The sequence below is a fragment of the Podarcis filfolensis genome (assembly GCF_964270895.1).
Source record: "Podarcis filfolensis genome assembly, chromosome: 12".
Taxonomy (NCBI): Eukaryota; Metazoa; Chordata; class Lepidosauria; order Squamata; family Lacertidae; genus Podarcis; species Podarcis filfolensis.
In genome coordinates, this window is record NC_139614.1 from 40,013,442 (window position 1) to 40,025,685 (window position 12,244).

A 12,244-nucleotide genomic window follows, 5' to 3' on the forward strand; every position below is an offset into this window, starting at 1 on the left:
ATACCTAGATAAAATATTACACCCATTTTGTAATGTTACAGTTTCAAATTTCTAAGACTGTTGTCTAAGACTGTGACAGATCTGTTTCTTGCCTAGTGAGAATGAGAGAGAGCATTCTGAGGCTAGACGCTTCCCCACCCCCAAGCAGCATGGATATATAGCTGACACCTGAATACCCAGTAGTAAAATTAGGTCCAAGAGCCTTATCCAGACTGCAAACTGGCTCTACAAGTGAGTGTTGTTCAAGAAGAACTGCTTGCCATACTTTGTTTGACCTGTTTGCACTTTTCATTTGTTACATACTGTATTGCATATAACAGGTCTTCTTGAATTGCACTGGGTCAGTCCACAGGGAGCTGGTGGTTTTCATACAGGACATCTGTATAACTCCTGCATTCTGATTATAAGTTTTATCAAACTTGTTCAGTACAGTTTCCCTAGTGCTTCTATTTGGAAATACCAACATCAGCCAAAGTCACTAATAAAAAATGCTGATGAGAGCAATTGGGGATGTTCCTGGATTCAACACTTGTCACCGGATTCTCAGGCTCCTTCAGTGACTAGGAGTGCCTTTTCTCAGCTCCAGCTGGTTCACCAGCTACAACCCCATTTGGATAGAGGTAACTTGGTCACTATGTTCCATGCTTTGGTAACTTCCAGATTGGATTGCTTTAATGCACTCTATGTGGGGATTTCCTTGAAGGTGATTCAGAAACTTCAATCTGTCTGGGGTTTCACCATTTTAAAATAGCTACACCCGTTGCCAGTTTGTTTCCGGGCCCAAGTCAACGTGCTCACATTAGTGTTTAAAGCAGGGGTCAGCAAACTACAGCCCAGGGGCTGGATGTGGCCCACCGGGCTCGTAAATCTGGCCCATGGACCCTGCTGCCTGCTTGGTCAGTCCCCGCGCTAAACCAGCACGGTGCGGAGGCCTCACCGCGCGGGGACTGACTTCCGCAACACTGAGACGACTTCGGATTTGCTGCACGAAGCTCCTGCAGCCAATCCAAAGCTGCGGACGCCTCTGGGCGGGTGGCGGTTTTGGCTTCGGATTGGCTGCACGAAGCTCCTGCAGCCAATCCAAAGCCGCGGATGCCTCTGGGCGATGCCCCTTCCTTCCCACTGAGGCAGCCGCATATGGCCAAGAGCTGAGCGGGAGGAAGCAGCAGTGGCAGGGAGGCTGCCTCCGCTGCCCAGGCCAGCGGCATGGGCTCTGCACCCTGCAGACCCCTGGCCGAGGCTGAGGATGGCGACAATGCTGCAGAAGGCGAGGCAGCGTCGGCGGCTGTTCAGTGAGTGGCGGCAGGGGGGTCCTTTCGGGAGAGGGTGGGTCAGGGCCCTCACAAGGTCTGAGGAACAGTGGACCAGCCCCCTCCTGAAAAAGTTTGCTGAGCCCTGATTTAAAGTCTTAAGTGACTCAGGCCCCAACTAAACACAACCTCCTTCTCTACAGACCCCCTGGAGTGCTGAGATGGACAGAGGGAGCCTTATTGTTAGTTTCTCTGCCCTTGGAAGTTCAGGGGGTGGAGGCCTGGGAGACTGTGTTCTCTGTGGCAGCCCTAAGCTGTGAAACTGCCACCCCACAAAGGCACATCTTTCAGCTTCATTACACAGCTGAAGTTTACACAACGTTGAAGATTAATCTCTTTACCCTAGCTTTTGACACTTGAGGGGTACATTTTGAGAACACCCCTTATTTTTGAGGTTTTAAGTTGTATTACTATTGTGTTTTTAATGTTGTAACCAGCTCTGGGACCTTAGGGTGAAGGGTGAGTAATAAATAAATACTTTTTTTAAAAAAATGTGAAAGTGGTACATGTGATGGTTGTCAGCTAATTTGGATTAATAACATAATAAGTGCTATGAAGATTATGTTCACTGTTCAGGGCACATCAGTTTATCAAACCCTCGTAGGTAATTATCAACTCAAGGAGTATCAATCATCACTGATGGCTGCTACATCAAAAAATAACAAGGATGACATGAAACAAAGCATCCATTGAATGCATCTGTACTACAGTTGTCGTTGTAGTACAGCTCAGGGACTCCTAAAAATAAGCTGATAAGAACTACCAAAACCTCTGTGAATAAAAATGGCATGTCTAACTCAGTGTCGAGCACTGACCACCCAGATGTGCTACAGAATATGAAAAGCTTTCTACTCTATTGGCCATTTGAAATTTCTATCAATTTAATAAGAACTTCTGCAAGAGGATACATACGTTGACCATAACAGGCTAAACTGATCCAATCCTTTCCATCATCCTTCTCATGCTTAATGAACCCTTCAAAGAAGGGTTCATTTCTGAAAAATGGCAAATCAATGGATAACAGCACGAAAACAAACCACCAGGTGGGTGTCACCAGAGAAATATTAAGTATTCTCTCACTATTCTAACTCACAGTAGCTGAGTGAGCTTAGTTCTTATACATTTAATATAAAAAGTTTGTGTACATAAACAAGCTTCTTACTAAATTGTTACTTCATACCTTTTTTTAAGACACAAAATAGTTCAAATTTGACTGTGATACATCTCATCTTACCTGTACTTGTTCTGTGGAACTGCTACTGAGTTCATCTCCAGATTCTGAATCCTGGTGGATTTTCTCTGAGCCTTCTCCTGCAGAATCACAGGACTGTTCTTGCGAAAAGCTGGTCTTTTCTATCTCCACACATTCAGAACAAGAAAAATGGGACACAGAGAATGTTCTGTTCTGATTGGAAACTTTAGGGAACTGAAATTCATTCAATTTCCCATTATTCTGGGAAAGGTCCAAGCTCAGGCCAAAATTCTGACCTGGGCTAACGTTTGGTCCCAAATTCTGATTGGCATCCCGAACTGTGCTAGACACTTGAACTGGAGAAGATTTCCCAAAACTAGAAAGCTCCGGAGACTTACTGACATTTTCTGTTGACCTCTGTAACCCATGCATAAGTTTTAAAGAGCTGTTTGGCAGCCCACCCAATTGCTTGATAGGTGGCATTAGTGCTTTGCGAGTTACTTCTTTCACATACTGTGCTGGCACATAGAATGGCTTTGAGTTTTCATCCCTCTTGACTTGCCACCAGTCATCATTCGTCTTTTTCACTAAAATGTATCTCTCCCCTTGTTTAATCACAATCCTTTTGTCTTTTGCTTCATATTCATAGTCATATTCAACTTCGATGTATAATGGACCTGAAAGAATCTTTCCACTCTTGTCGGCCATCTCTTGGAAGAAACTGTATTCACCTTTCTACGTGAAAGGTAAGCCACATTATGGTCTTTCTTTCCCCCTGTAAGGGAAAAAAAATGTTACTACCACAAAGGAGTTTCAGCTGCATGCTGTTTATTGACTAGTCTCATATTTGGGAAGAACTGGCTAACCAAATCTTTCGCAAAGTTTTTTCTCTCAGAGCCATAACTAGAAATTTCCCCAGAAACTTTTCTGAAATGTTTCCCCTTCCCTAATTGGCTTACATTTAGGCAAACAAAAGCTGTTGTTTTTTAAGTTTCACATGCAGTATACTGTAAATATCTGAAAAGTTTTTCCAAATTGTCAGAACTAGTTGAAACTGAAATATTGGATTGAGGGAATTCAATAAAATTTGTGTGGTGTGCTATATCCCAATAAATTCAATGAATACCTCCACATATTTTAGTACATGACAACAAATTAACCTAGGATTCATTTTGAGTAAAATTCAGGGTACTGAAAACTCTGATCATGGATGAATAGCAGTGTACATAAATATAAGTGCTTTCTAGGCATAACCATATGAAAAATGTTAACTATAACTTTAAGTGGGAGCATCCTGATGACTAGGTGTGCTTTGATGTTGTTCACAGGTTGCAACCATTTTGTGCATGTTCAATTGATGCACAACCACTGACACACACATCATTTTCAGCCCCAGAAGAGGGTGGAACGGGGCAGGCTTACATGAGACTGCTGACATGCGCAATGACCCAAAATGCAACCCCACACAAATGGGAAGTTGCCCGTCCTGTAATTCTATTAATATATTTTGATTGTATTTGCAAGAGGATTCGTATCCTGAAAAGTGGAATAAATAAAATATAACAATTTCCATTTTCAGAAATATCACACCCACTTACCAATTTTTCTTGAGCTACTAGGTTCCCATTACTAGATTACTCTTTTGAGAATCACTGCACTCTTATTCCATGAAATTAATAAATATTCTGCTAAAGTGGTATACAAGAGGGGGTTTTTGCCCACAAGTTGCATAGGTGTAAGATAGTACGTTAAACATTAATAACTTTTTCTGGACCCTCATATATGTTCTGCTCTTGCTCTTTGCCTGTTACTAAGCCTATTGTTTCAGTTACTTAGCAAAATGGATCAGGTCTTTTTTTAGTTCAAGACAATCCTATGATTACGTAGAGGATTTATTTAGTTCAGGTATTATTAAACCTTGTGAGGAATAAAAGACTGGTTTCGCTTAATTTGGCTCCCATATTCTGCTCAGATATCCCTTTAGTATTACTTCTCCTGAGTTCTGTAGTGCCATCAAATTAATAAATCACAAATCATTACCAAACATCTTGGAAAGTGTTCCCTTCAAGTTCTGTTACCTAATCTTATGAACCATAGAGGTCAGGATACTGTTAATAAGAATATATACTCTTTAAGCATGCTTCCCACATTTTAATAAAACAGCTTTGCCAAGGTCACATTGCAGATATTTCAGCTGTTACATATATTTATTTTAGTGTAGGGTTTCTTTCCTCTTAAATTCCTTGAGTCTTTAAAGTGGGACAGGGGAAAAAACCCAGCTTATACATTTAACATCAAAAGGGGGTTGTTTCTGTTCAAACAAAATAACAAAGATTAATCCTTGATTAGGCAACAGACACTGATAATTCACAATGAAGGAAATTATTTCAACTGAATTCCAAAAGATGGTTTGACTATACGCAAATGAGACTATAAGAACACTTGGGCTCACAGACTCCCTTATCCTTCTCATGCACTGTAATTCATTTCCTCCCCAGATTAAAATAAACCAGTTAGTACTGTCATCTGAACTGGCAAGATATGGCTTGCACTTGACCTCCTGAAAATCAAGATCGCAAACCAAAGTGTCATCCTAGCTTCCAGACTTGGTTTGCATGCCAAACACAACCACAGTCTGATGGAACAAACAACTATGGTTTGCCACAAACCAGGAAGTAATTCCAACATGCAAGGTGAGGAAAGGGAGCATGCAAGCCAAAGTATCCTTCCTAGGTCATTTATGTACCCATGGTTCTTATTGAGCTGGTTCAGAAATAACACCATTAGAAGTAGACAAAAGTTTTCTGCATGCTTACAGAAGGGAACCGCATCAAGTCAGCGCTAGACACACAGGATTTGTTGTTCCCAGAATAGAGATGTACATTTGAATGTGGATATCTGCATATTTTATTAAGGACCACCTGGGCCCTTATATCCCACCTTAATCCATGTTAGAGGCCCAACTGGCCTCAACTAGAAGTTTGCTATTTAGTGTTCTCAGTCTTATGCTATGGAACACTCAGCATCAGTATCAGTATCAAACTTTAGTTCGGTCACTGACCAGCATAAGATAAAACATACGGATAAACAGAACACATAAGACTTAAAACAGGTAAGGAGTAAAAACTAGTAATTAAAAGCTGACTATATCACACATACTTAAAAAGATGGGGAAAGCGACAAACAGCTAAGAGGGACTATAAGGGAGGGAGTGTGAAGGAGCACAGGTCTTGCATTTGGGCCTAGTTTGTGGCACAAACCATCCTTTGATGGAACACTCTTCCAGCAGAGATTTCGCAGGCAGTGTCAGGTGTCTCTTGAAGACCTTTTAATGCTAATAGGCCTATGCAACTGTTTAAAACTTTTTGCAACTATAAGTCGCTTTACGTTTTCTTTAAAGTATCTTCATGTTTAAGAAGTCAATTGTAATGTAGAACAAATGAAAGAAAATACATGAGGAGTAAGGGAAATTCTTCAGCTCCAGCACAGTGCATCTTAAGGATCTTGTTGGACTGAGACCAAAATTTGTAAATGAAGAGGGAATAGAAAAGTCAGCTCAAGAAATAAAACATATGTGCCCTATTAAAACTACAAGAGAAAGACTGTAACTTTATAGAATACTGCCACCAATAAGTGTTTTATCCACTTTTTGCTTCTATAAATTATTTCTTCCTGTCACTTTAATTTCATATATAATCATCACAAGAGATGGAAGTACTACAACTGGAGAATAAAATCCATCTACCTAACTAGCTGAAATAATCTATTTATGCTGGAATAACCAACCGAAGTGTTTTTTTAAATTTGTATTCTGTTCAAATGTTGAGCAGCAGCTCTAATTTCACAAAATCCATTTCTCAAAAGCCGCATCCCCCCCTTTTTAAGCACTTAAATGAGCACCACCTGCTGTAGCCAATGGTTGATAAAGACAACCAGACTTGTGAGGGGGTAGAATAAAAATGAAGAGGCATCCATCATTAGCATTATGAGAATACTAAGGCTTCAATCCAAACTTAATGGCTACATTTGTATATCAAGCTAAACCAGGGGTAGTTAATGTGGTGCCGTACAGATATTTTAAACCACAACTCTAAACATCCATACTGTTGGCAATACCAGCTGAGGCTGCTAAAAGTAGTTCAATTCCCATCAGCCTCAGCCAGTATAGCCAATAGTTAGGGATGATGAGAGTAATACTCTGAAGCATCTGTAGCGCACCACATTGGTTCCTCCTTTTGTTAAACCACTGTTTGATGTGTGCTTGAGCAACAACAAACTACAAGCAAGCCTTGAGCTCAAGTCCCCACCACTCCCACTGTCAGGAGTTTGCTTCACTTTTCTTTTGTCCAAATAAAAAAAAAACATAGTTAATGTTAATCATGTTTTGCCTTTTTTTAAAAAAAAAAACACCACACAACTTGCAACCAGCTCATAAACACTGTGCCACTGCAGCCAAAGGGGATCAGTTCTGAGTAGGTGTGCTGTAAGCATTAAAACAGTGGATATGGTAAACTGTATTATACACTAAATTTGCACTTTTCAAAGAGTGGATGTAATGTAGGAGGCAATAAAAGTGAAGTAGCATGACATTAAAGCCCACACACTTCACTAAACCAATGTGAGTCAACAAAGGGTGAGCAAGATCTGAAATTAGTACTAGAACCCAACCTTACTTCCAAAGCAGCAGTAACTGTACAAAAAAGGAGTACAAAAAACATTTAGAAGGTTAGAAAGCAGTATAACAGAATCATCATAACATATCTGTGTATAATTCCTATCCTGGAAACTATTTAAAACCAATTATAATTTGCTTCACTCGGTGTAATAACTGAAGCTCAGAATAAAAAAACCATAGCACAGTCCAAACAAAAATTGAAAAAAACTATGCTACTATTTATGTAACCAAAAATACAAACAAGCTCTCTCAGTGTCATTTGGTTCTTACCGCAGACTATTGTGCTGGCAAACATTATCCCCCTACAGCTGCAAGGAGCACATTAATGATGTTGTGATACAAACAAAGTTAGTCATTGAAGTCGTATTGGAGGACATTTAGATCCCCATGTCATAGGTTCTTACCAACTGAAGGCCAGATGAAATAAAACCCAGCCAACTGTCCTCTGCACAATTGATGTTTTCTCCTATGTTGTTACTTGTCAGCATCTCAGCAACAAGCTTTAATTTAAGCACATTTTCATTAAGCCCACAATTTCTGGATGCCTATCACTTGAGAACATAATGCACACCCCCTGGCATAAACAGTTTTGTCTTTTATGCAAATTTTTCTGCAACCTAGAAGTTTCACTTCAGGCCAGAATTCTGTCCATCAGAGGAATGTGAAGGCTTGCATTATTCTCGATGTTTAAGATCAAAATTTCTGACAAGAATAAAGTATACCACAGTCATCTGGAGGAAGGGTAACAGAAACATTTCTAGTCACCATGGCAGAAAAGCAAACACGCAATGCAAGGCCAAGTCCATGAGTTTCATAACAACATTCTCTTCACATTTGCTGAGGGAAATCAATTTCACACGCTGAAATTTCATCAGAATAATTTTGCTTGACAGCTGGTATGACTCATTTGTACTCAATTTTATATGAAATGCTTTCAAAATGAGCCTAAAGATTTAAACACAGAGAGAGATTGTAACCATGGACAGTAGATAGCAATTACCAAAAAAAAGGTCAGCTCCTTCTTGAACACCTACACTAGGGAACAATTTGAGGACAATGGGCTCCCCATTATTTTAAAATAAAAGCCAAACTGTACCTTTCTTGAAACTTGATTACAAACTCAGTTTCTCATAAACTGAATGCATAGTGTACTTACATTCCAAACAGCTTTAAAAAGCCAATTTCCCCAAAGTTTTTTTTTTATTAGAAGGGGGAGGGAATAACATCGTATCAGTTACTTGCCTCTCTTACTCTACTCTTTTGTTATTGTGCTGACTACAATTGCAAACTATAAATAGCTAGAAAAGTCTGTGACTGATACATTGTGGTTAACTCATACTAACTAAGACTCAAATCATTTTAAGGCCTGTATAGACAGTTGGCAAGGAAGAGAGAATGCAGAACTTCCGCTCAAGCTGGTAACTAAGCTATCCTCCTCCTTCATAATTTGTCCTAACTGGAGAAATGAAGTTACACAATGTACTCTCCTTTAATGTATCTATGTGTTTGTATTATTTGGTCAACTATACATACATCTGCAAGCTGTATGTTGTATGTATGACTCTGTTGTAAGTCACTTTTGGTTGCCCTGGGCAACCCTGACATATTTAATAATAATAATAATAATAATAATAATAATAATAATAATAATAATAATAAATTTAATATCATATAGATTGTGTATGCATAACACAAAATAACTCATAACCAAATTAGGCTTTTACTACAGAAGCAAAATATACCACTTTAGGACCCTTCTCCACACAGGCAGCTTGACACAAGGCAAAATACTGAGATAGCATCGATCTGTGTATCAGTTGCACAAACATGAATGCTTCCAGGCATGAAACTGCCCTGGCTCCCGAGGGTAAACGAAACACTTAAAGTTAGAATTCATATATATTTGCAGAATCAGGCTGTACCAATCAAGACACAGCGAACTACAAATTAAAACTGGGCCCAAGTGCGGACAGAGGTGGGATTGCCATTCCTCCCACCTGCCCTTACAAACCCACCCATATATATACACACGAGAGTTACCAAGTGATTACTGTACAGGGAACCAACAAGTCAGCCCCCCATCCCATCCTGCTCATGTCGCAGAATGAAAACACCCCAAGGTCAAGCGCGGGGGGGGGGAGTGTCGCGAGGAGGAAACCCGACGCAGCACGTCTATCAGCATTAGGACTTGACACGGTCGTGTGCACATGACGCACCACCGGCTCCCCTTTAAACTCCGGCTGCCACGCTTTCCCACCGGAGTAGCCGAAAGTGTGGCTTAAAGGGCTTGCTCCCCTCCGTCCCTCCTCCTTCTCCCTCCGCACACCTTTCCACGCTCCACCTAGGGGTGGGGCGGAGGCTACAACGCGCTTTTCTGATAGGGGGCGCAGGCGGGGGAGGGGTGGGGAGAGGAGGAGGAAGGGGCGGCGGAAGAAGAAGAAGAAGAGTTGCTCCGGCTTAATTAAACAAGAAGCGCAACAGTGGGAGGGGGGGAGTGAAGGGACAAACAGGGAACCCGTGTCTCTCCGTTCTTCCTTGCAAACAAAACGGTTGTGTGGGGGGGGGGAGAAAGAATCCCTGTGAAGCCAGCAACGCCCCCTCCCCAAACACGGTACTTCAACGCACTTCTGGCAGGCGCAGCACAGCACGCTGCTCCCCCCCTCCCCGAATAACGGCCCACTCACCCAAACCGGAGGTCCAGATCGCTCCGACTACAAGGCGGTATCCCCGCCGCCGCTGTTGCTTCTTCTTCCTCCTCCTTCCGCTTCGCCTCGCTCGCTCCTTTCTTCCCTCCTGCCCGCCTGCCCAGGAGCCCCGCCCCCTCCCGGCCTCAGCTCCGCGCCGAGTGTCAGCTCCAGGGCACCGCGCCGCCCGGCGTCAGAGGCCCCCGTCACGTGCCGGGGGAAGGGAGGGGAGGCGGGGCAAAAGGTGGGAAGGAGCGGTGCCGTTGGGAGGGGAGGCTTGGAGTGACAAGAGAAAAAGAGGCGGGAAGAGGGGGCGCGAGGGAGAGAAGGGCGCCTGCGGTTATTCATTTGAATTCCGCCCTCCTCACGCCCCACCTCTCTCTCGTGCCCTTTCTCTGCCCAGGCTGCTTGTTCCACAGAACACAAAAAAAGGAATAAAATAAAGCACACATGAAACACGCCACAAGCATGTGTCTGCTATTATATTACGTTGTATATTATATTATGAGTCTCGGCCGAGATTAAGCTGCGTCAAAACCTGCTGCAGGGGGAGAGGGAGAGAGAAACTTTTTGTTTTGAAGGCAGAGGGATGCGTTTATTGAACCTTAATCCTCAAAACGGAAAGATTTCCAGGCGGCGTGTGGGGCCGTGGCGCGCGAATGGAAGCGACCCCCGCAACAGTTGGTTAAAGGTGTAAATCCGACGAACGCGCGTTGCAATCAATATACGGAAGGGGTGGGATAAAATACTAAAGAGCAGCAGGAGGAGGACTATAGGAAAAGCACCCGCGAGCGCAAGGCTTGAGACGTCTTGGAAGCCGGGGAATAGTAAGAGTTTTGGGGGCAGGAGAGAGCCCGGTTCTTTTTTGCACAATGGAGACACACACACACAAAAAAAAGCCCTGGGATGCAAGAGTTTAAGCTGTGGGCATGTCCAAGCTAGCCACAGCCTTCGACGCAGCTGCCTCGCGGGAAGGGCTGGGAAATGCACGGAAGAAGCTTCCCGACAGACCTTCCTGCAGTGATATTGCAAACCCTGACACGTCACTGGGACTAGGAGTGCTTTGACATCAAAGCCTGAGGATGCAAAGGCAGGATGTCCCAAAATCAATTTATGCTAGGTTTTACAAATGCCTGGGTGTTTTTTTTTACCTGCCCTCGGATTTACTTCTGAGGATACACGTGTAGTGCTGCACCATTAATAGCCTCAAGGTTAAACCACAAGCTCCAAGTCAGTAATACAGACACAAGCCTCATTTGTTTGGGATCTCATGGCTTAATGCCTCAAATTTGATGGTTGGAAATGGGATACCTAATTAAATGGTGTTTTCGGTAATGTTCACACTTTGCAATCCATTTCCCCCTCATGCAATGCATTTCGTTGTGTTATTTTCGCTATTTAATGCACCTTTCCCCTGTGGAGTTGTGTCTTTCTAACCATCGTTTCTTGGTGAACTGCATAGTTGGTTGTAAGTTGTTTTGGGTTGCCCTGCCGAGACAAAGCAACTAATAAATTTAATAAATAATAACGATGTAATAACCATCATATGCATGTTTACTCAAAGGTAAATACAACTGTGCTCATTCCAAATAGGTGTATTTAAGATTGCAGCCTAAAATGATATCTCCAATATTTCAATATAATCATATACTTGAAGATTATAATCTTTGTTAACAATAGCTAAGATAGAAACTTTTGGAGTTGCCATTATTACTGATAATTGCTGTGATTTTGTGCATTTTCAATATACATACATACATAATTTTATTTGTATGCTACCTTCCCACAATTCAAACCATGCTCAAGGCAACTTGCAACATGAAAAAGTACTTACCGGTAACTACAACATAACAAAAGTAATCATGAACAATAAATGAAACATGAAAAAATACACAACCAAACTGAACAGTTTCCACAAGGATTATTCTCAGGGTATTCAGGAAGCAATTATTTTTCCTCTGTTGTGTTTTACTATAAAGGAAATAGGAGGGAGTGTTTGGAAGATTCTCATATGAATAATTTCTAGAGCGGTTTTTCCTCCAATGCTATATATAGATGGGGCAAATACGTTGCATCTATGTGTGGAGACATTTTTTACATGATGGAGCATTCCGCCATATGTGTCTTCACCTATAGGCAATAAGCAGCTTTATGACCTCTGAGAAGTAAGCCTGAATGGAGAGAGAGGAAATAGGTCATTCATAACAGATTCTGCATCAACAGAGAGGAGAAAGAGGAGTAATAGAATTGTGGCAAGGGAAAGCAGTATTCCCAGATGGAATGCTATGTCACACAGTCGCTGTCTTCCTTTTCTAGTGCAATCATTGCTTGGTGTCAATAGGTACCAATTTTTTACTCCAACTTTGTAATCCAGTTCTCATAG

At 41.9% G+C, this 12,244-nt stretch overlaps 1 protein-coding gene across 15 annotated transcripts in view; it reads right to left on the reverse strand.

Moving 5' to 3' along the window:
* Positions 1 to 12,244, reverse strand: part of ARHGAP12 (Rho GTPase activating protein 12) — a 103,307-nt gene that overhangs the window by 56,285 nt on the left and 34,778 nt on the right. For 4 of the 15 annotated variants that reach the window (XM_083579480.1, XM_083579490.1, XM_083579488.1 and 1 more), the window contains exons 1-2: positions 9,862 to 10,051; positions 2,545 to 3,277 (exon numbers count right to left, since the gene is read on the reverse strand). In XM_083579480.1, coding sequence (XP_083435606.1) covers positions 2,545 to 3,210 — 666 coding nt within the window. In that variant the 5' untranslated portion in view covers positions 3,211 to 3,277; positions 9,862 to 10,051. Of the gene's footprint in view, positions 1 to 2,544; positions 3,278 to 9,861; positions 10,069 to 12,244 lie in introns of those variants that run through there. The other 11 variants (XM_083579482.1, XM_083579479.1, XM_083579487.1 and 8 more) reach the window with 5 other exon arrangements.